Raw genomic sequence first — 24,497 nt, 5'->3', positions numbered from 1 at the left:
TCCAGCCCTGCAAAATAGTTCCACCTGATATCACTCAGGTCCGAACATTATCGGGCAGTTGATGGTCCTGCCACGGTTCCCACTATTTAGCTTCAGATATAAAACCCAGTCCCAGCTAAGATATCTTTTCTGGTTAACAGGTCCAGTAAATTTCAGCAAAGGTGGAAAATTCCACATAATTAATCCGAAATGCTAGTAAAAAATATTACACGAAGGAGAAGGATGAGGTAACAATGAAAAAATTGCAGAGAGAAGTAAAAGTTCTCACTAATTTAGTTGGATTAGCAGCTGGGCCCCAAGGACCAGTGAGAAAGCAACCCCACCAGGCATCAGAGCCCAGCTGCTGGTCCCTAAGCCCCCTACCCACGCCAAGGGGTCAGCATCTAAGGGGAAAAACACTTGAGATCGAAGGAGAATCCCTTAGAGTCGAACTCTTGAAAGACCAGTGAGAGAGGCAGGCAAACACTCCAGCTGCACCAACTCCATGCTCACTACCTTCGACCTCTTGACAGGCGCCTTGAGATCCTTACGGCGACAGATAGGCCTTGGAGAAGAAGGAGCACTAACATCACGTGCACAGGCAAGGGAGGTTGCAACACGCTCGTGATGTGCATGGAGAGGGGGGGGGGGCACACGCTCGAGATTCAAGACATAGGACCAAGCATCTGCAGAACGCACACCACTAACACTGCCCGAAACAACAGCACTCTCGGGAACACATCCGCATTGTTCCTCCCTCAAAGGCAAAGGAAGGGCAAAGTCCTTAGCCTTCCAACGCTTGATACGCCGACGGGGCGTAGAGGGGGAAGAGGAAGAGGAAGACAGCACTAGTTTCTTATGCGCACTCTTCTCAAAAGGCAGGGATGAAGCAACACGTTTCCAACCAGTGCTCCCAACTGATAAGGCAGCCAACTTCACATCCAATACAGAGTCCAATCTCTGAAGCACTGACTGGCATATGACCTCAGACTGATGTGCCAGAGAAGGCTCCGATGACAAGGAAGGGAGATGTAGCGAACTGAAAGGTAGTAATGACGTCACGGCTGAGAAAGGCGGATCAGAGGAGACGACTGGGAGAGACGTCATCGATGTGAGTGACGTCACAAGTGGCGGTGACGTCACGGTTTCCCCTCAGCGCGAGGGGGAAAGAGACGCCACTGGCGGAGCAATACAAGATGGCTGACTGCTGCTACCCACGAAGAAAAGGCCAGGAGAAGGGGGGATGGTCTGGCCAGAACGGGAAGGGGGGGTGAGAGCCACCACAAAATGCGCTAGCAACCCCTCCAAGGACGGGGTACCCCATAGCCCAAGCGTCTTCCAAATCGCCGCCATTTTGGACGCCTCCGAGTCTGGAAGAGAAGAGAGTGATGAAAAAGCCTCACCCTTCTCGGAAACCAAATAAACTCCTGAGGAAGAAGGGGCTACATTACAAACATTACCCTGGCGGCCTCCCAATACTTCCATCGACGAATCAATTGAAGAAAAGGAAGGAGATGCAGGGACAACGCTACTATGAGGGTTGGCTACCGTGGAAGACAAAACATCGGGAATAGGCACAAACCCTTCCCAAGTAGGAAGAGTCAAAACCCTCCGATGTTCTCTCTTGCCATAAAACGACCTCCACTGCTCCTTAGGCCATGCCCGGCATTCCGTGCAAGGATTCGTAATAGTACAAAAATTAGAACGACACCTACTGTATGCGATGTGAGGGTCAGTCGCTGCCAAAGCCAAAAACCGAGAACACGGAAAACCTGGAACTCCGGGGCACATACGTTGACACCAAGAAGGAGCAGAAGAAGCCATAATACAAGCCAAACACACACACACTCACTAAAAGAAACGAAACAGGCAATGAACTGGGAAAAGGCCAAGAGAGGTGAAACACAACTCTGCCCAGGCAGTCAAAAGAAAGACTGGCGTAGCGGCGTCGTCCTTGACCACTCCTAACCCAAGCTACGCATGCATTGCCAGATATCACAAGCTTCCTGGCTTTCATCTGCTTTTTAATCGGATCCAACTAGGCACTAGAAATTATCCTATTGTTAAGACTGAAGGTTTGTTTGCGTATAAACAAACAAGATATAAATGCAAAACACATGCAATACATAAATGACAGAATAGCATGAAAGCACTGGGTGCAGTCTAAACCTAGTCTTCAGTAAACAGTAGTGCCAATATATAGATACTATATACAATTCTGGGAAATTGTCCCATAACTTATAGGCTACAGGATTAGTATATTACTGTAAGAAACCTACTTAAATTCTCACTTTTGTTAGGGCCAATAAACAAACCTACTACAAGTGATTTCACTTTCTTAATTATTTGGTACCAATGATGTATACAACCAAGTTATCTGAAAATCAACTACCAGGAACCATGAGTTTGATTAAATCTCAATTTGACCTGAACCCTGTTCTCACAGTACTGTAAGGTCAAATTGTCTTTGGTTATGTTTTGCAAATCTTAGTAGGGTGCTATACTTTAGCCTATCAGTAAACCCAAATAAAAATTTCACACTGTATTTAACCTTTGTTTTTAAACCAGGTTATTTTCAAAAGATCAGGTCTTAGTTCTTATTTTGATGTGATAAAGTAATATATAGTACTTCTGTTATATATCACTTCTCTTACAGGCTGCTAAGCGAGATTACCATCAGCCAAAACTTTTTGGGAGAAGAAACATGACAAAGAAATGTCTTCTCACAAGACACCTTGCCCAAAGGTTAGATCTGGGTCCAAAAAGGAACAACACCTTTTCTCCAGTAACCAAAAACCTCCGGAACTTCATCCTTTCATCAGCAGATAAGAGTCCCACGACAACAAAGACAGCAAGCCAAAAGAGCCATAACTGTTCAAAATATCAAGGTCCACATTCCCATTGACTGTCATTTGTTATACCAAAACTGAACTAATAAAACCCACAGATGAGGACTTAAGTGCACTATTATGCAAACACATACGTAACAGGAATCTTGCACAGACTAGGAACACCCCGAGTGTCTGCATTATCAAGTGCACGTGGCTCACCACAATACTCAGCAGTACTGAAGGTCACACTAAGTCTGTTTCACATGCACAAACACACAAACTGGGAGCTCAAGATGCACCAGGTACCACACAACAGTATACACAATTAAGGACAAGTAGATAATGCAGACATGTCACCCACAGGTGAACACATGCTATCTCCATCCCCTCAAGAGGGATCCCCTGAAGAGGCAAAGTGCTAACCTAAAGCACAACAGAACTCTCTTCATCCTAAGGATGAAAGAGGAGGCACAAAAAGAGGAAGATGATTTAGTGCTTGACAACAACGACAAATAGGGAAAAGATACGCACTTGGGTTTCTTCCCCTTACTTGACCAACAAGTCTTACTTTACTTGACTGCAGAAATGTTAGGCACTATGTAGAATCAGAAGAATAGTATAGCCTGTGCTCAATATTGCAGATATGTCCATAAGAATCAATACAGGTGGGCCAATGACATTCGAGTTCCACTATGGAAACAGCAAAAATGGGATACCAAGAAACAGAAACATCACTCTACTCCAACAAAGCCCAACAAAGCTGATAGGTGGTGGTATATCAAGAAATTGGAAACTTTTGCACTTGGGTCGGCATTGTTGGAGGTCATGAGCTGGTTGCCTACCCTCACATGCAACACCTCTTACCACAACTCTCCCATGGCCCAGAGGAAAATGAGCAGAAGGTAAGGAGGAGGAAAATGAGCAGAAGGTAAGGAGAGAGATGTTAGTCAAGATGGGTGGATGTCAAAAAGGTTTGGCACTACCTAAGGCGGAGAAGTCCCCTTTGAAGAAACCAGAAAACATCTTTTGGCCTTCAACTACTGCCAAAACTCTACATTGCAAAGAAGACCAGGTAGAACACTCCTTGCTGGGCCTACCAACACAGTACAACAAAACTGGTTAAGCTGATACCAAGACTGGTAAAACTGGTTATACTGACACTAACACCAAGCACACTGTGGTTAAATGTGGCCAAGAAAAAACATTTTTGGATAATGTCAGGCATGTGGGGAGTTCCCCTCATTCACCAACCTATTGCTATCAGCCAACTAACGTGTTAAAAATTCCAACGGCCGATTCCAGCTCACGCTGAGGAATACTATTACATAATCTATGGAACAGCTTGTTTTATATGTATATCATTAAAAGTAACATTTACAAGAAAAAATTTGTGGACCTTATCTAACACAAGACAAAAAATTTTTCTGGGTTCGACCTGTGTCGGCTGGTGAAATGGTTCTGTAGCATGCATTTCTAGGTATAAATAGATGCTAAATATACCAGAGAAAAAAGCTAAATGGAATGCTGAAGTTACTACCCTCAGCTCGAACACCATAGGGCGTCGGTATAAGCACTGGGGCGAGTGGAGGCCACTATCAAAGGTCTTCTGCCAATTAGAAGATTCCCTTCAAAGTCCCTCTTTAGGCAAGTGCCGTTACAAGGACTACCACATTTACCTTCCGCTCGCTACTACTACAACTCATGCCCGGTGGCTTCATTCCTGTATTTAGCCGCATTAGTGATCGCACGTCTCTCTCGCTGCTCTCTTTTCTGTGTTTTGATGAAGCAATGTCTGCTACAGAGCTCCAAGCTTCTTTAACCAAGTTGAGTATTCCATTTTACGTTTTGGTATCTCGTGCGGGCACGATGCATCCCCTTTTTACCCCTTTTTTGGCCCCTTAGTTCTCGCGAACCGGGGTGACGCTATTTTCATCCGCCATCTTGAGTGCATCATCAGACGCGTGCGTTCTTTCCCTTTGTTTGCTTATGATTACATTTACTTCAAGGTTTATTTTTTTAACTGTTTTTACCGCTTTTTCATATTCCCGTGCATTTTCCTAGCTCCTGTCGTATCTGGAGGTTTGGTTTTACGTTGTTTATCTATACGTCGTAGGTTCTAACTCGCTCCTGACGTCCTCTGGGGTCTCTTGTTAATTGTTTATTTCGCTTTATCTAGCCTTTGGCTTTTGTCCTCAGTCCCTCAGGAGCGTGTTCGTTCCCCTTCGTACGTATTATTTATTTATTTATTATTATACATGAGTAGTGTATTTGGGCTTCCAGTTAGCTTATAGTACGCCAGTCTTGTAGATAGGGCGATTCCTCTCTCTCGCGCGATTTTTATGCATGCATGCTTTTATTGTATTTTTGATGTTAGCCAGCTATGCACTCGATTTTATGCACATTTATGATATTCATATCACTGTGAGGTTGGAAGTTTTACATTTCCTATCCTGGCTTACCCAACCAGACCTAGGCTAGGTTTTTGAAGGTAGGTCAGGTGGCCTGCCCCTCCACCCTTTAGGCCCCTCCATTATCGCCCCCTGCCTGCGCTACTGTGCTAGCTGGGAGAGCGGTCCAGGATAGAGAGTCCCTCTCATGTCATGTTTGTTGGGCCTAAACCCTCCCTACCTGACCAGTTCGAAATTTTTTTATTTTGGAGGGTTTTGTTGGGTTCCTACCGTCCACGTCATAACGTCCTTGGAGGCCGAGCTAGCCTACCTGACCGGATCCGTACCGATCTCGGAGGGTTAGGCTGGGTCCCTGCTGGGTGTATCCTTTTCCCCCTTATTGTTCCTCTTTTGCAATTCTTCCAGTGATTCCTCATCATTATTTTATGTTTGTTTTGTTGTGTATTGCCTTGGCCTTGCCTCCTTTAGGGTGCCAGTTGGCCTACTGTCTTCTGCTCCCTTTAGTAGTAGGCTAGTTACAGCTCCCGTAAGGTGGTGGCCACTGATCAGTTGCTGTGGCCAGGCGTTCACGACTTGTCCACTCTCCTCCAGACCATTCCCCCCCCACCGGTCCTGTCTGGCGCTGCCTAGCTAGCTCGCAGTGCAAGTAATCCTACCGATGAACGGCCGCTAGAGTATCTATCTTTCCCAAGGGGGAGGGGGGGGGGATTAGTTGGAGGGGATTGGTTGCTAGTAGTTGGTGTAATCTCCTTATATATGTCTCCGGGCCCGTACGTCCGCTGGTCAGGTGGGGTCTACCATCACACCAGCCAGCAGGCTATACACCAGATTGTACGTGTCACTGCTCCGCCGCTCAGTTGTCTTTTCTCCGTTGTCTCCGCCTCCCCACTCACGTGGAGGCGGATTTGGACTCAGAGCTGCGTTTTTAGTCACCTTAGAATCGCTTCTCTCCCCCGATGCGATCAGATTCAGGCCTAGGTTTTACCTTTTTCCCTGTTCCGCTTGTATCAGCCAGTCTCCGCCGGTATTAACTACGTATTAAGATAACAGGATTATAAGACTCCGGAGTAGGCGAAGCCTTTAAGAGGTTACATTAGATTATACGTATTAGATTTTATTCATATTAATATTTGGTTAGACTCTGTAGGTATGTCTCCGGACCCGTAGCGGTTCCGACGTAGTGTGGTCTACCATCACATTCGCCAGGTAAAATATACCGGAGTTTATTGTACTGTTGTTTACGTCGCTCAGTTTTCCGTCTTTTTTGCTATCACTGTTCCCCATTTCAGTGGGGACGGTACGGGGCTCAGATATGCGACTACATTTTAATTCGTTGCATTTTTCTGCTACGAAAGCAGTCAGACTCAGGCTTAGTTCTTACCTTATCCCCCTGTTTTTTCTTTTATTCATTCAGTGAGTTGAAATCATTCAGCGAGTTGAAATCGATAACCGATATTTCCATTAATGGATCAAATATCTGGTTAAGTGCATCCTTCGGGCGGAGTTAACTCCGGCGCCTCTACATAATGATACTCATTTGACTTTTCAACTTACAGATGGTCCGCTGCCAGGTAGAGGGATGCTCGGCTACCCTGATTAAGCCGTACAGGCATGAGGTCTGCCGATCTCATGCCAACTGCGCCATCCCATTGGATGACTATTTGGTCTGGCATCCGGACCCCTGCACTGTGTGCTATGAGATGATCAGCATCATCTCAGATGAGTCAGTAAGTAACATTCTCGCCTCGTCGTTTCCGTGAAATTTCTGCTATACGTCAACTTTGTGAAATTTCTTTGACACACAATCCCTCCCGGACGGGATCCTAATTAGATTATTTTTTACAGGCTAGATTGTCGCTCCGGGCGGAGACCAAAGCGTCCCTGAAGTCCTGGGTGGGAAGATTCGGCAGGAACGCCAAGGCCGGCGAGGATCTGTGCTCCCTCCTTTACCGAGGAGCTCCAGCTTCAAAGGCTGTTCCTGCTTCAGTGGAGGATCCGATCACCGACGGCATCCGTCTGGAGACGCTACCCCTCCGAAGGACCAAGAAGGCTTATGCGACTTGGTCACATAGGAGGTCGTGGCCATCAGCCTCCACCGCGAACCGATGGCCACCGAGGATCAGGAGGTAGGTAGGGAGGTTAGTGAGGCAGGTAGTCTCCCCTTTAGCCCCACTCCTTCTTCTTCCCCTTCTTTCCAGGGCTTTTCTACCAAGTCTGCCCCCATTTGGGATAGATCGGCCTCGGTCATCCCTAAGGTCAAGGCTTGGAAGATAAGATCCCTTCCAAAGGGATCCAAGCCTGCTCCAGCAGACTCTATAAGGTCGTCTTCGGCCCCCCAAGCCGTCGACCTCCGCTTCCAAGCCTTCCTCTTCCAAGGCTTCTCCCCCACCCAAGGGGTCAAGAGCCAGGGCCTCCACAGCCAAGCTGACAGAGTCCAGCTTTGACCAGGAGGCCTTTGCAAATCTTCTGATGATGAAGATGAGTGAGGTAGTGGACACCAAACTTGAGTCGGTGTCCACTCGACTCGCCTCAGGCCTGGAGACCTCGGGTCAATCAATCCTATCTCTGACCCAGAGAATCCGAGCCCAGGAGGAATTAGTGTCCGGAATCCTCCAGTCCGGGACCACGGCACAGTCCATGACAGTACCGGACGCATCAAAGCTGCCGCCATTCGAGAACAGCAACCCGTGGCGGTTAGCTCTGCACGCCCCATACGCGGATGGAAAACTGACAATCGAAGGTTGCGGAACCCGGCCGGTAGAAGACTTTGAGTTCTTCCCAGCGGGCCTTCAATTTCCATTTACGGGCTATGCTAGACTAGCCGAAGATGCGCTAGCCAGGGTAGACAAAGTCCCGAAGGAGACAGTATCTACCTAGGACCAAGCCAGTCGGCATGGTCGCACCCTTACAGAATGGGACTGTGTCAACACAAAGTTGACGTCCCATAAAGGTTGCTTCACGATGTTTGTGGCCCCACAAGGAGTTCCGACTCCTTGCACTTCGAAGGTGGTGGAGTTGACTCTACAAGCAGCGGTAGAGGACAAACTTTACCGCAATTAAAAGAGACAGAGGCTACCTCCTTGCTCTTCCCCGGTGATATAGAGTTTTGGACTGACGCTCCGGCTACGTTCACGGTGGGCAGGCACGACCCAGAGTTTGCCTCCGCCCTGTTCACTGAACGTTTACCTAGAATTCCGGAGCCCTTGGTCAAAGCGAAATTCGAGGCGAGATGCAGGCTGAGTAGGTTGATTAACTCAAGTCACCTCTGTGGAGTTGATTGCTACGACGTTCGCGGATGAGTCTCTATTTCGAGTCCACACAAAGTCACTATTACAGGCCTTCCAGTCGGACCTGTATGACTTTATAGTGGCTAGGCGAGCCTGCAGGAAGCATGTCTTCGCAAATGCTTCCATTTGAGACCCCCGGACCACAATCCAAACCTAGGAAGAGGCCAAGGAAATTCCAGCCTTACCAGTCCTCTCATCTTCAGATGGTTGTCCAGGCGGTCCCTGTCTCCCAGATCGGCAAGCCTTCAACATCCAAGGCTCAGCCACAGCAGCAGTTTGTCCTGGTGCAGAGTCCTCCGACTCAGCAACCTTCGACTTCAACAGCCTTAGTAACCTCCCCAGGCTTCAACGCCTCTTTTTGAGTCGCGAGGAGCATTTCGCGGCTACAATAGACATGCAGGGAGTAGCAGAGCCAGAGGTGCCTTCCGGCAGAGAGGTGGCTCTAGAGGCAGAGGCTTCAGGTACGACCACAACCAACCAGTGAGACCCCGCAGGTGGGCGGGAGACTATATCTCTTTCGGGACCATTGGACCTTCAGTTCATGGGCCCACAGTATAGTATCGAAAAGTCTGGGGTGGAAATGGGAGAAAGGGCCCCCTCCACCTGTCAGCTTTCACCAGGCTCCAATGACAGACCTACTTGACTATGCCAAAGATCTACTCCGAAAGAAGGCAATAAAGAAAGTCAATCGACCTGAAATTCCAAGGACGTCTGTTCAGTGTGCCAAAGAAGGACTCAAACAAACGAAGTGATTCTGGACCTGTCCCGCCTAAACTCATACATTCAATGCGACAAGTTCCGCATGCTGACCGTCTCACAGGTGCGGACCTTACTTCCCCGTGGGGTCGTCACCACCTCTAGATCTTACAGACGCTTACTTTCATGTTCCGATAGCAAGAAACTTCTCTCCATACCTAGGCTTCAAACTCGGAAAACAAGCTTACTCATTCAGTCATGCCATTTGGGCTCAACATAGTGCCCAGAATATTCACCAAATTAGGAGACACAGTAGTGCAAGAACTAAGAGCCCAAGGGGTAATGTTAGTAGCTTACCTAGACGACTGGCTCATTTGGGCATCCAACGACGAGGAGTGTCGCAAAGCAACAGCCAAAGTAATAGAATTCCTAGAGTATCTGGGTTTCCAGATAAACAAAGAAAAGTCTCACCTCATCCCAGCGTCCCGCTTTCAATGGTTGGGAATCCAATGGGACCTAAATTCGCACAAACTCTCTCTCCCATCCAAGAAGGGCAGAGAGATAGCGAAGGCTACGAGACAGTTCCTCAAGAACAAAAAGGCTTCTAGTCGTACCCAAGAGAGAATTCTAGGTTCGCTTCAGTTTGCCTCAATAACAGACGTCCTGTTGAAAGCCAGACTGAAGGATATCAATCGATTGGCGAAAGAGACAACACAATTCAGAGACAGATCGCTCTGATTCCTCCGATATTGAAGAAAAGGCTCCGTCCGTGGACAGAACCCCGGAGCCTCTCTAAGTCAGTACCACTGCAATTTCCCCCCGCTGCCTCTGATAGTCCACACGGACACCTTTCTGAGCGGTTGGGGGGGCTACTCACAGTACAAGAAGGTTCAAGGAACGTGGTCGAATACGTTTCATCAGTTCCACATCAATGTCCTAGAAGCAATGGCCATTTTTCTGACCTTAAAACGTCTGGCTCCAGTCAAAAACAGTCATGCAAGATTAGTCTCGGACAGCGCAGTGATAGTTCATTGCATAAACAGAGGAGGTTCCAGGTCGAGCAAAGTAAATCATGTGATGATTGCGATTTTTTCGTTAGTGACGAAAAATCGTTGGCACCTCTCAGCTACTCACCTGGCAGGAGTAAGGAATGTCATCACAGACTCACTATCCAGAACGACTCTGCTGGAGTCGGAGTGGTCCCTGGACATGAAGTCGTTCCATTGGATTTGCAATCAAGTCCCGGGCCTTCAAGTAGACCTGTTTGCCACAGAGTCCAATCACAAACTTCTGTGTTATGTGGCTCCCAACCTGGACCCTCTAGCTCACGCCACAGATGCAATGTCCATAGACTGGAACGGTTGGCAGAAAATTTACCTATTTCCACCAGTAAACCTCCTGATGAAATTCCTGCACAAACTCAGATCCTTCACAGGACAGGTGGCATTGGTTGCACCCAACTGGCCAAACAGCAATTGGTTCCCTCTTCTACTAGAGTTGAATCTCCGTCCCAGGCAGATTCCCTGTCCAGAACGGACTCAGGTAGTACAAACTCGGACTGTGTCAGCTTCCTCAAGAATTCTAAATGCCCTAACTTTATGGACTTCATGAAGTTTGCAACCCAAAAGGACGCTAGTATCAATCCACTAAACATCCTGTTCATAGAATCGGATAAAAGATAGTCAACACTCAGACAGTATGATTCTGCAGTAAAGATATTGGCCATCTTTCTAAAAAGAATCAGATGCCATAAAGATGACTACGAATCTGGCAATTTCTTTCTTTAGAACCTTGTTCGAGAAAGGCCTAGCTGCTAGTACCATTACTACAAGCAAATCTGCCTTAAGGAAGATTTTTCAGCTTGGCTTTAGTATTGATTTGACAGATTCGTACTTCTCTTCTATCCCTCGAGCATGTGCCCGTCTGAGACCAGTGGACCGCCCTCATACGGTCTCCTGGGTTTTAAATGATGTACTTAAATTAGCCTCAGACACTGATAATGATTCATGCTCGTATATAACCCTTCTCAGAAAAACATTATTCTTAATGAGTCTGGCTTCAGGCGCCAGAATATCTGAACTGTCAGCTCTCTGTAGAGAGCCAAATCACATCGATTTCCTTCGATCGGGTGAAGTTCTACTATCCCCAGATCGGAAATCCTTGGCCAAGAATGAAGACCCACAAAACAGGTGGGCTCCGTGGAAGATTATACCTCTCACACAGTGTCCCATTGTCACTCTAAAATCTTATCTGGCCAGAACTTCTGAAAAATCTTCAGGTCCTCTTTTTATTAGAGAGAAAGGCGGAACCATTTCCTTAAAAGGTATTAGACAACAAATCCTTTATTTTATTGAACAAGCCAATCCGGATTCAGTCCCTCACGTCCGATATCCGAGCAGTGGCTACCTCAATTAACTATTTTCACAATATGAACCTCGAGGATCTGAAGAAATATACGAGTTGGAAATCTCCGGCAGTATTTAAACGCCACTATCTCAAGAATTTAGAGGCCCTTAAATTTTCAGCAGTGGCTGCAGGGAGCATCGTCTCCCCTGAGATGACTGAGTCTTAGAACTTTATTTTCTATTCCTTTATTCTGCTTAATTTTTTCCCTTGATACTCACTCCTTCCTACCTGCCTCGCTCGTAATCCCTACCTATCTCCCCCCCTGGTTCCGGGCTGGTTTGTTTGTTAATCCATTGCCGGACTTGTACAGTGTATATGGCCCCTTTTTTGTATTCCTTACCTGTTGTTTTACATACTATTAGTATGTATCTGTTCATATTGGTTCCTCCTGTCCTACCATTGTATTTTATTACTTTACATTAGTTATTAAAACTTAACTTAAAGAGTACAGTTACGTTTGCTTGTTTCTTTACATTGGTTATTAAACTTAATCTTAAGAGAACATTTAAGTTTTATTATTCCTTATATCTTCTGATTTGTATCTTCCTAGCTTGTGTGGCCATTCTCTGATACTATTTCACCGTCCGACACAGGTCGAACCCAGAAAAGGGATTTTGATGAAGGAAAAATCTATTTCTGGGGGAAGACCTGTGTCGCCCGGTGAACCCACCCCTCTCTCTTTTCCTGGTCCCCACCCTGTAGCCAGCCCAAGCTTGGGTGCGTAATCCAAGAATGAAGTCACCGGTCGTGAGTTGTAGTAGTAGCGAGCGGAAGGTAGATGTGGTAGTCCTTGTAACGGCACTTGCCTAAAGAGGGACTTTGAAGGGAATCTTCTAATTGGCAGAAGACCTGTGACAGTGGCCTCCACTTGCCCCAGTGCTTATACCGATGCCCTATGGTGTTCGAGCTGAGGGTAGTAACTTCAGCATTCCATTTAGCTTTTTTCTCTAGTATATTTAGCATCTGTTTATACCTAGAAATGCATGCTACAGGACCAATTCACCGGGCGACACAGGTCTTCCCCCAGAAATAGATTTTTCCTTCGTCAAAATCCCTTAAATGGTACTTAATTTAAGATTGATTTTCTAAATACTTACCTCTCCATTATATAGCTTTTACCTCTACATCAGCTGGTGTTCAACATATTGAAACAAAAATGAGAACACTCAGTTTTCTATGAATACTATCCTTCCTCTCCATCTACTTCCCCTACCCCCACCAGGGGACTAATAAGCACAAATACCCATAGCCAATCAGTCTACTTCTGTCCACTCTGAAAGTGGGGAGGTAGGGAGGGCAATTTACATAATGGAGAGGTAAGTATTTAAAAAAATAAATCTTAAATTAAGTATTTATATCTTATAAATGAACCTTATCTCTCCATTAAATATGTAGCTGATTCCCATATTTGACACAGGAGGTGGGCAAAGTGAAAATCAGCCAACCCTTAAAGGCTACTTACTAATAAAATATTTGTATAAAATAAATGTTTAACCAGTGAATTCAACCCACAGGACATTAATGCTGCCTTAAGAGGACTGTCACTCAAGTACGAGATCCTCATCATGAAGATAATTAAGGTCTTTTTGGAGGATGCCTCCTTCAGCAGAAGGAGGGGTAGAGTTATTGTGCCAAACCCTGCAGAGCCAATGATGGATACAGTGAATGATACAGTAACTAACAAGTACATATGTACAAAAAGGTACACATTTAATACTAAACACTGAGTACCTCCAAGCTTCCCAAAACTACAACCAAGCATACAAAGCTGTAAACCAAAACAAGGTGTACCTATCAATTCAGGACATAATATCCTCTGCATCATGAAGATAAGCCTAAGCAAGTACAAGATTACCATGCCAATGAGTGACTTCAATATTTTATCCACTTATCCAAAGATAAGTCCTCAAATTAAAATTTGTAGCCATTACTCATATGTCCAATGGCTACCTTCCGTTAAGGTTAGAAATTACCTGAAAGTCCTTAACTAAAGATCAAATGAAAAGGACATTGCATTTCCACTCTTAAGAAACACCAGTGTCCATATCACACAAGACAGAACATTTACATCAGGTTTAATTCTTTTAGTGCAATTCCAACAATGCTTACAAACAGTACTGGACCCCTAAGGGATCAAGTTCCTCAAGCCCTAGTGACTCCAGGCTAGTTGTAGTTAAGGGCCTATCCCAAGACTGTACTTAGTTCAAAATAAGGAAAAGATAATTGCAGTGTCTTTAGCAACGCCTACCTTATCTAACTAAGGTTGTGGCTCTCTCACTCTCTAGCTGTGTCTAAATCTACTGTGACATTTCCATAGATATGTCTTTACAAGGAACTAGTTCTCAACAGTTCAGAGGTCAACAAAATAAAGAACTGAAGAACCACATACAAATTCTAAGGTAAAGTACATAGCAGAGACTTTGGAAGCTCCACTTTATCACTTTTGAAAAACATCTAGATTGCTTTGTCCTCAGACAAGCCTATAGCCAAAGGCAGCATGGCCCTTTTCCCTTAAAAGCTGCCACCAAGAAGCTTCCTCATCCTTGAAAAACAAACAAACCTACCCATATTGTTTATAGAGGTATCAGTGCTGGAAAAAAAACCATTAATGTGGGACCATGACCTACACTTGGAACAGAAAGTATTGGTTATAAAACCTTACATCTCTCTGGTATTGGAAGAATCGATCAGTAGATTCCTTCCCAGCACTGATAATGGAATTACTGTACTGTGATATCCTGCCTTGAGCTCACCCAAACCATGGACCATACCAGGCAGTCAACTGTAGCTTGTGGGATTGTGATGAAACCTTTCAACACTCGGTTGCATGCGTCCACCACTGAAACTAAAAACCCAGCCTTCCCTGGTCACCTGTGGTAATTAATGTCTAGAGACAACTTACAAAGTTACCCTTATACACTGATGACTTCTTGAAATCTAGCAGAGTAGGAAAGGCATAACAGTCTAGACCTACTCAGGGAACAGCTTGGTGTCCCTGCTCAAGCTAGAGGACCTTGCACTGGCAAACCAAAATTTGGTAAAAGGAAGACTTTCCTTAGTTGCTAACAGCTCCATAACAGGGGATGCCCACAGCCCACTGTCTACAGCTAACCTTGAATGTTCAGTACCTTCCATTAATATTACTTGTCTCAGTGACTTAGTACATCCACTCAAATTATCATAATGAATAATCATGTCCAGCAAACGTAGTAATAACTCAGGATCAGGTTATGAGTTAATTTGACCCACTAACAGTAAAGGGGGCACAGCATTTAGACATAGTAGTGTTCACTCCTTAATTACACCTGACCTAAGACATCCTGTGGTCCAGGTTGTAAGCAATGTCTAGTGTAGCATTACCTATATGTAACTTAGTATGTAAGACGAAAACCTAAAACAACTCTAATAGCTGGAACTGACAGCATCTATGAGTAACTGGGAGCTAGGAACTTAATGAAATTTCCTATACAGGAAACACTACCTCCACCCAAACTCCAGAAGAGAGATACTTACCACTGCCTATGAAAACACTAGTACTAGATGAACCTTTCGCTAACTTTAGGATAGATCCTCGGTCCACACCAGACAAACCTCGCTCCAGCATAAATGGTTATGATGTCCATATGAACACTTAGAAAACCTTGGCAAGTGGAGGTTTTAGAACTTTCTTAAGTATGAGTTATGGGGAAAAATACTCGAAGCAATAGACCCCAAGATCATTCCTCCAAGACACCAAGGTACCACCAGGAACATTTTATATTCCTTGGACTCTTTATACGTGATAAGTATCTCTCCTCCAATCATAAAATGAGAGATGTAAGGTTTCATAACCAATACTGCTGAGAATGCCAGCCAAATCAGTCAGAATTTGTGGAAATTAAACATATTGGTAACTTTCTGTTCCAAGTGACTAATATATCCCTACGCACAGATTTATTAGTTCTTAAAGAAACTGACATAGTATTTGAAAATTCAAAGCCATTCTGTAGGCAGAATACTATTCCTGTTAGCTGGTGCCTTAGCACACTAATCCTATTCAGAACCCATGCAAATGCCACAATCTTCCCTGCTTCTGTTCAAAAGAAGGGTCTTTCCTATTCCGAGTAGAAAGGAATAAAAAGCATGAAAGAAGCAAAATTGGTAATGTGAGCAAGCCCAAAGGGGACAGAGATGTGCTTCCTCTATATTGGGAAAGCACAACATGACAGTGTGTTCCTGCTTCCTCTAAGCACAACATGACAGTGTGTTCCTGCTTCCTCTAAGCACAACATGACAGTGTGTTCCCATCACTGGAAACCTTGTCTACGGTAAAAACCCTAAAGTCTCTGCAATCAATTTAGTGAAAAACCTAATATTAGAGAGGGAACCAAGCCATTCCAAGCCAGTAAGGGATGCTTAAATACAACCAAACATCAGTAGTTTAACCTAAACAATTATACAAATTACAGGAAAATCAGCATCTGCAGATGAAGAAGCTAGAATTCCAAGCAAGTTTTCAACTGTGATGAAAGTAGACTTTGTATGTATTACCAAGGTTCCAACCTTGGTAATCTTAAAAGGTTGGTAGCAATGAACCGTGCAGCTAGGCACTGAAATACATCTATTTTCGCTCTCCAACATACCCTCTCTCCTCTCCTCTCATATCTCTCTCTCTCTCATCTCTCTCTCTCTCTTCTCGTCAACACTTCTCCCCACCCTCCCCCTTTCTCCATTACCTAAGGCAATTAAATCAGACTCGTGAACCACAAAAATACATTTACGTATTTAAGAGCAAAACATTAGCTAAATAATTCAGGTTCTTAACAAAATGATTAAATGAAAGGTTTAACTCAGATAGCCTGCTCCATCTCTCTTCTACAATAACCAACATTAGTTTAGTCATAAAACTAGAAAAGTCATTGCACAGTCTACATAGTCACACCACGGAACATCAGTCAAGTTCCCATTTCTAAATAGGTCACCATATCAGCTCCCCTTTGTCTCAGAACCGCCTATAAGAAGCCAGGAGAACACATCAATAAGCAAAGATTAAAAAGCAAAATAAGGTCAAACAAAATAGAACATCTTTGAAATGAATATTCAAAATACAGTCAAACCACACTTTTGGCTGAAGAATAAGTATGCTTACCCATTCAACACAGATTTCACACACTTCACTAAAAATACAGTTAAAGGAGCCATCTTTGCCTCTTCGCCGACTCTGTAGCGATCTCCCAACTTGGCTAACTTACTTTCTCATTGTGTAGGGAAGAAGCTCGCACACACGCACGAACTAACACACATTGTTCACGCCCAAGAAACAGCCTCAAACCAGATTCAGAAGGCGCCTCTGTATCCCCCCGTGCAAAGAAACAGGACATGGTCCGATCTGCTTAGACAGCGACTTCGACATCGCGCCACCCGAGGAAGATATGTCAACATTTCCAAAGCTTGTCACTTCGGGCCACTGTTTCCAAGGAGAAGCTAAATTGATGATCCCTACATTCTAGAAATGTCACAGCCCATAACATCCTCTCACTCAGAGAGAAAAGATACAAATACCATTTACGTGTCTTAAATATATTGTCTTAATTATTCCTTGTTGCATATGTATTTGGAAGAAATGCCTAACAGGCCCTGTATCCACCAAAGTGCACAGCAGGTACCAAGCTTTAAAGTATGAAAAGATAAGCCAAATCTGATTCTGTGCAACAACAATGTGGCCACATGATTAGGCTTGGCATTTACTGAACATTAATTCCCTGCTATGAAGGACAAAACCTAGCCTCTCGGATAAGGTATCATTCAGTGTCAAGGCCATTACACTCAGCAGGTCCTTGACATGATGTTAGCAGCTATCGATGGCAATCCTGACATGATCTATCTATCTATATATATATATATATATATATATATATATATATATATATATATATATATATATATATATATATATATATATCTATATATATATATATATCTATATATATATATATATATATATATATATATATATATATATATATACTATATATATATCTATATAATATATATATCGATATATATATATATATATATATATATATATATATATATATATATCATATATATATATATATCTATATATATATATATATCTATATATATATATATCTATATATATATATATATATATATATATATATCTCTATATATATATATATATATATATATATATATATATATATATATATCTATATATATATATATATATAATAATATAATATATATATATATATATATATATATATATATATATATATATATATAATATATATATATATATATATATATAGATCATATATATATATATATATATATATATATATATCTATCTATATATATATATATATATATATATATTTTGTGACGTTTATAGATCGTTTCGTCTACCCGCAATTAACTAAATAAATTTGATTTGGAAAACGGCAGCCATTTCTTTGAATATCAGCTGATTTTTAGTAACCGCGGGAAACCCAAAAACCCGCCAGCTAGAGATAGGAAGTTCCCCAGTTGGGGGAAAAGAGTCTTTTATCAGCTGTAGGGACGTATCTCAAAAGGGAAGGGTGTAGGCAGATTGGTACTTCTTAGACCTATACCTTAAGCTCTCTTTCCTGTGACCCCCTCTGCTGGCTGTAGCTTGTTTTCCAGGATTTGCCTTGATCGTGGGGGGTTAAGCTGACCTCCAACCCCCAAGCAACCCAACTGAATTCTGTCTCAGTCGCTGCGAGACGTGATCTCGGACAGAGGTCAAATTACCTGCCTTCCTGTTAGGCCTACCCGCCCAGGGCGTGAGTGGCGCGCCGATGACCCAGGCCTCAGACAAAGGGCCCCCATGCTTTCCTACAAAGAGCCACATTTTCTTCAAAGGTCCACACTGAACACGACATCCAGGTACGCCTTGTGGAACAGCATATTGCCAGATTGTCTCTCCCAACCTATTATCATTGTGATCCTCATTCTCCCAATCAATTTCCAGCAACAAAAGGAATTCATCCCTTTGTTCCCTCTCACTGCCTCATGGCCGCATGCTTCCCCTTGTGTGATCGTCCCAGACCAATGGAGTCATTGCATACTTCAGTGAAACCTTAAAAGTTCCTTCTCCCCAGTATTAGAGAATTAATTAATCAAAGCAAGAAGTCATTTTTCCTTTTATCTCGTTTAATCTGGGATTCATTTTCCAGATTCCATGAGTCACGTGCCGTCTCTCTGCCGCAATGTGCATTAACCCAGTGAATGAAAATCAGCTTGAATTGAATGAGGACTATAAGCCCCAACGTGGGGGGCAATATCATTTAACTTTTCTCCAGGCCAGCACGGGCCTTTTTGTAAATAAATAGTTTTAAAGTAACGAGCTGAGTTTTCTGGCGACCTTCCCTCTAAAGAAAGTTTACGGTAAGTTCAAGCAATTCCCTCTTGAAATCCCTAAATTACTTCCGTTTACGTATCTAGCTTCTTCTCAAGGCTCTATATACGTAACATTGTCGACCTCGCCGAGGATCGAATCCGGGCTTGCTTAAAAAGCTTGTAATCGCGTTATCCGTTGTAAACGTAAACGTTAAATTATTTTACAAAAAGTAAATCCAAGCACACTTGCAGGGAAAGAAGACACACTGACTCACGGTAAGGTATTCCATTCATTAATATGATTATTTATAACCTATGTTAGCTTAAGGTACGTTTAAGTATTTTTATTGTAGAAGTGTTTAAAAGAGCGTAGGTAGAAATCTTATTATTGTAACGGCGAACGCGCCAGAGCTTTATTTTAGCGGCGAGCAAAACAATTTGCCCGGCGAATTCTCTGTTACTTTGTGCTGTCCTCGTCGGACGAGACAGAGCACTGTGTAGAATAGATGCCAGAAAGAACCAGATCAAAACTAGGAAGTGCTTTGCCAGGGTTTATTGCTGTGTTGAAAGCCTAGCTAGTTAGGAGTGTTTTACTAATAGTTACGGCAAAAGAAGTGTACAATTCTTTTGTCTGTGATATGTTAGGAATCCATTTTAACTTAGTTTCATTCCAAGTGTTGGTAACCGCTTACCTCGCTCTCAGCTTAAATTCAGCTTAGAGCATTTCGCGCCTTGCGCGGTCTCAACCAGCTTTCGTTTTCGCTCACAGCGGCAGCCATGTTTTTATCCCTTTAAACATTACCTAAAACAAAAATTTAAGCAAAGTAACGTAAAGTCTCAAAGTTTTAACGCAAAGAAATATCGATCTCGGTACTAGTATCTATCGTTCTGCCAGAGAGAAATTAACGTAATTCGCCTTGAATAAGAAAGTAGTATTTTGTGTTGTAAATTGCCTTCGCATTTACAGAGAACCCGCTCTTCTCGCCTCACGTGTCTCACCTCGCATCGCTCACTCGCGCGCTGAGCGAAAATTTCATTTCACTTACGTAACCTCATTTACAATTGTTTGCTAACATCGTTTTCAAATCCTTACCGTAAGTTTTTCACTTGTCCTTACGTAAAGTTAACGTAAATCTTAAAAGTAGAGTCACTTGCAAGAATTGTTAACGTAAAACGCGTCTTTGTGAAATTCATATTGAAACGCAAATCATTTCATAAGCGCAAGCCGCTAACATTAACGTAAAAATCGTTCAACACGAGCGCGTTATCATTTTCATAAAACGTTATCCAAAAGCAATTCTTTCATTAAAAACGTTAACGTAAGTAAATCATTTAACGCAAGTTGCGTCATATTAAACGAACATTAGTGGTTCAATTCAAATATAAGGGAGTTCATTCACATATCATTTTTTCACCCTCATCTGAGAGAGAGAGAGAGAGAGAGAGAGAGAGAGAGAGAGAGAGAGAGAGAGAGAGAGAAGAGAGAGAGAGAGAGAGAGAAAACCAGAACCCAGTATTCATGAAGCCAAGAGTACTACATCGTTACCATTAATTATAGCATGCAGAATTAACATATTTTAGTCTCTTGTGTCTTTCATTTACACAGCGTGATACGTACGCGCATGTGTCCATTGCAGTTTGCAAGCATTTATTTCATTTATCGAGTACTTCAGCGAGGGACTGAGCATTCCTAAAATTATCATTACCTGTCGTTGCCCGAGTGGTCTTGTTTCATTTTTTATACAAAAGACTTGCGTATACGCAAGCACAACTCGCACAGGGTGCCACGCCAATTCATTACTTCCAGACAGGAAGTCGTTACCAGTTTAGGACTGGCCACACCAGTGCACGTCAGGTCTTATCATTTTACAGTGCCACTAATTCTTGACCCTGTTCATCGACTGGCCGCTGAGTTACCCCCCACTCCACCTTTTTTTTTTTTACTTTCTCTCCTCCACCATTACACTCTGCCATGAGCAGTGCCATTTCACTTCAGTATATTTAAGTATACTGCATGTAGTGTCCGGGACACACCAGCACGATACCAGTGCTCCAAGGAACGCCTCCATAAATGCCATTGCACCTGTACAGGCCGTACAGGTAGCCATTAAACCTGCGTGTCCGTCCTTACGGAACGCCCAAATAATTAGTGTGTCCGTGTACAAGGGTCAGTGATCCTTCGGAACACTCAACAAGGGAACGCCTCCCAGAAGTGCCGCAATACCAGCTCTAAGTGCTGACAAACCTGCGTGTCCGTCCTTACGGAACGCCCAATTCATTAATGTCCGTGTACAAGGGTCAGTGATCCTTCGGACCAATCAAGGGAACGCCTCCCGAAGTGCCGCAATACCAGCACTACTAGTGCTGCCCAAGGAACGCCTCCTCATAAGTGCCACGCACCTGTACAGACGTACAGGTAGCCCTATACCTGCGTGTCCGTCCTACGGAACGCTCATTCATTATAGAGTATCCACCATTTTGGATCACTGAACCAAGGAACGCCTCCTCATAAGTGCCGTGCACCTGTATTGGACCTACAGGTAGCCCATTCCAGCGTCTCCCAACTTAGGAACGCCCTTAAGTGTGACGTACGCCGCACACTGCATTCGATTTTTTCACCTCATCAGAAGGTGCCATCCACAAAGTGCCACCGAGCACCCAGTCTTTTCAGACTTTTCCTTACCACGTCGCAGAACCCATTTCCAAGTGAGTGCCACTTTCCACAGTAGGCACTCCTATTCCATTCAGTACCCTTTCCTGGCCATTATTTTCATTTTCCTCCGAGCCTCTACTGCAGCCTAAGGGAAATGTCTTCCCCTGCTTCCCGCGACTTCTTTGCCAGAGAGCTAGAGAAGCTCGGAGCCCTCATAACTCTGGGCAAGGAGGCTGGTTACACTGGACCAGCACTAGACCAGTGGATAAAGGCGCAGCAGGCTGCCGCGCGCCTGCAAGAAAAGGAAGAAAGGGAAAACCAGAGAAAAGCCGGAGAAGCAGAGAGAAAGAAAGAGAAGCAGAAAGGAAGGCAAGGGAAGAGGAGCGAAAGCATGAGCTCGCTCTCAAGGAGAAGGAACTCGACATCAAGCGGGAGAAGGCCCGTAAGGAGAGTATCCTAGCTCAAGCCACTCTGCCAGCTTCCAGCCCTGCACCCCCTCTCTCTTAGTCCCGCCGTCTCTGGTCAGCCTGACATCCTTCTATTTGTGAGCCTGGTCCTGATCCAGTGCGGAGATAGAAATTCCTGCCGCATCCTGCCAGCCTTTTACCTTACCGCCTACCTCCTCCCTTTTGGAAGAGGTAAGCCCACCAGTTAACCCCGAAATTGCTTCCGAGGGTGATTCAACGGAGGTTCCCTTAACCTCCCCACGTCACATCACTGCCAGAGAGGACTCTTCACCTGTGCCAGAGCACACTGCCAGCCTTGGTGACTCCGCAGATTCGCAACCTGTGGGGCCATCTCGGCCTTATCATCCAGTGCCACGGAAAAGGTTCTGGAACACGTTCTGCCGAGACTGTTGGCCACAAGGGTCACATGTCTGCCAACTATGGAGGGTGCGCAAACAAACCACCATATTCCTGCCATCGCAATGGCCGTCACCAATCCTTCTTCACTAGGACCCCAGCTAAGGCCCTATAACAGTCGCACCCCTCCAAAGCCATTATCCGCCAAGCCACGTCAGAGCCTACGACGACTCTGGCGCTCAAATCTCCCTAATACGGGAAGATCGAATCCCCCGAGTGGGGCTAACGTCGATAGACGTCATTTAATAACCATTGAAGGTATCAACCATATTAAGCTGATCCTTCCGACCGTCCAATTGAGGGTCACCAGACCTCACTTCTCCAGAGTTTGTACTCTTGCAGTTGCAAGCTACATCCCAGGAGGTTACGACCTCCTCCTAGGGCAAGACATGAAGTCTCCCTCGCATTCCAAAAAGCCTAGGGGTCCTAACCCCACAACGAATCACTCCAAAGCAAGGAGTCATCGAAGTTCTACTTCCTCCAGGAAGTACATCCACCAACAGTCTCCCCCGTTACCAAGGAGGGAGATTTGACATTCACAGTTCCGTTGCAAGACCTGTAACGTAATAGGGCACTCCACAAATTGGCCTACGTGCCCTAGCAAGTTATGTGCAGCGGACACTGTCCAAGTCCCACAAGGCTTAGCCTTCCAAAAGAGACAGGACCCTCTGTCTCCCATAACCAAGGGCACGCTGAGAGGTATTGCACCTCCGGTACCCGCCACAGGTCCAGTTGACCTCAACTCTCTGCCAGTACCACTTGGCCGCACTGAGCAGTGCCAAGCTCCGTCCAGCCTGGACGTAGAGCAACCACGGAACTTGACTTCTGCGCCTGGCCCCGAGCTAGTGCCGGCGCCTAACCTTATCAAGGATCCTCCTACAGGAGATCCTCCAACAGGCATGGAGCTTACCACAGCCCATGGCCAATCACTAGTTCAGTCTTCTTCACCCTCACCACTGTCGCCCGAGGATGAACCTCCTGCAGACCTAACATTCATACCTCCTCTGGAAAACCAGGAACTGCCCGACCAGGAGTCAGCCTGGAGTTTTCCCCTTACGACAGCTGTCGCAGCAGCCGGAGTGAGGGCCTCCCCTGCAGTAGGTTCCACCTCTACGACGGTTGCTGCAGATACCGAAGTAGGGTGTTCTCCTGAAATCCCTCAGGCTACCACTGCCTCTGCTCCTGCCGGCGTTTCTGGCCTTGCCCCAGAGTCGGTGCCTCCGTCTACTCCAAGGACTGGTATAGCCAGGTCCTGGAGGAATAAGAAGAAGAAGAAGAAGGGACATCATTAACAAACTAACACAAAAGAGCCACATGCTCTCCTTGACACCTGTGCCCGAGGTACAGTGTCGCATTCATTTGCAGAATGATCCTGGCACCTACCCAGAGAAGGTAGCCAGCCTGATCTCTGCCAGTAGCACTAACCCTCTAACCCCTAGCCATTGTAATACTAACCCTCACTTAAATATAATTACCTCATTGCATTTCCCTCCTGGTAAATAAATTAACCACTCATCATCCCCACGCATCATTACCTCTCATTATGTATTTTAACAGTTCGTCGCTGAACTACTGCTGTGCGACCACACTCTGGAATGATTGCGTCTTCATTTAACTGTATTGAGTAGGTTAGGCTAATGATTTAGTACCAGGGCATTAGGTTAGTAGCAAGTAGAATTTTCAAGTAACCTTATCTAGGGGTAGAGTAGACTGTCGTCACAAGACAACCCGTAGTTATTAATTAGGCAAGACTACATCACTAAATTAAGTTAGTACACTTAGCATCTTTGCCTATAAGTTAGGTAGGCCACTGTAGTTAGCTGTATCGCTGCTCAAAAACTTCAAGTTGGAGTAGGGAGAACGGGGTAGTCGAGACGATCAATTTATTTAAGCCAAGACCTTCACACCCGAAAGGCAGTGAATGCCTTCTTAACAGGGGGAGCTGTGACGTTTATAGATAGTCGTCTACCCCGCAATTAACTAAATAATTGATTTGGAAAACGGCAGCC

The 24,497-nt window shown here is 44.6% G+C and overlaps 1 protein-coding gene across 1 annotated transcript in view; it reads left to right on the top strand.

Annotated features, from left to right (window-relative positions):
- The first annotated feature begins 233 nt into the window (after positions 1-233).
- The window catches only part of LOC135196578 (uncharacterized), a 43,421-nt gene continuing 19,157 nt past the window's right edge, over positions 234-24,497 (top strand). The window contains exons 1-3 of the mRNA XM_064223419.1: positions 234-305; positions 2,636-2,724; positions 3,452-3,712. Of these exons, the coding sequence (XP_064079489.1) occupies positions 234-305; positions 2,636-2,724; positions 3,452-3,712 (422 nt within the window). The remainder of the gene's footprint in view (positions 306-2,635; positions 2,725-3,451; positions 3,713-24,497) is intronic.

This window comes from Macrobrachium nipponense, chromosome 18 (assembly GCF_015104395.2).
Source record: "Macrobrachium nipponense isolate FS-2020 chromosome 18, ASM1510439v2, whole genome shotgun sequence".
Taxonomy (NCBI): Eukaryota; Metazoa; Arthropoda; class Malacostraca; order Decapoda; family Palaemonidae; genus Macrobrachium; species Macrobrachium nipponense.
This window is presented reverse-complemented; position numbering and strand designations above follow the sequence as displayed.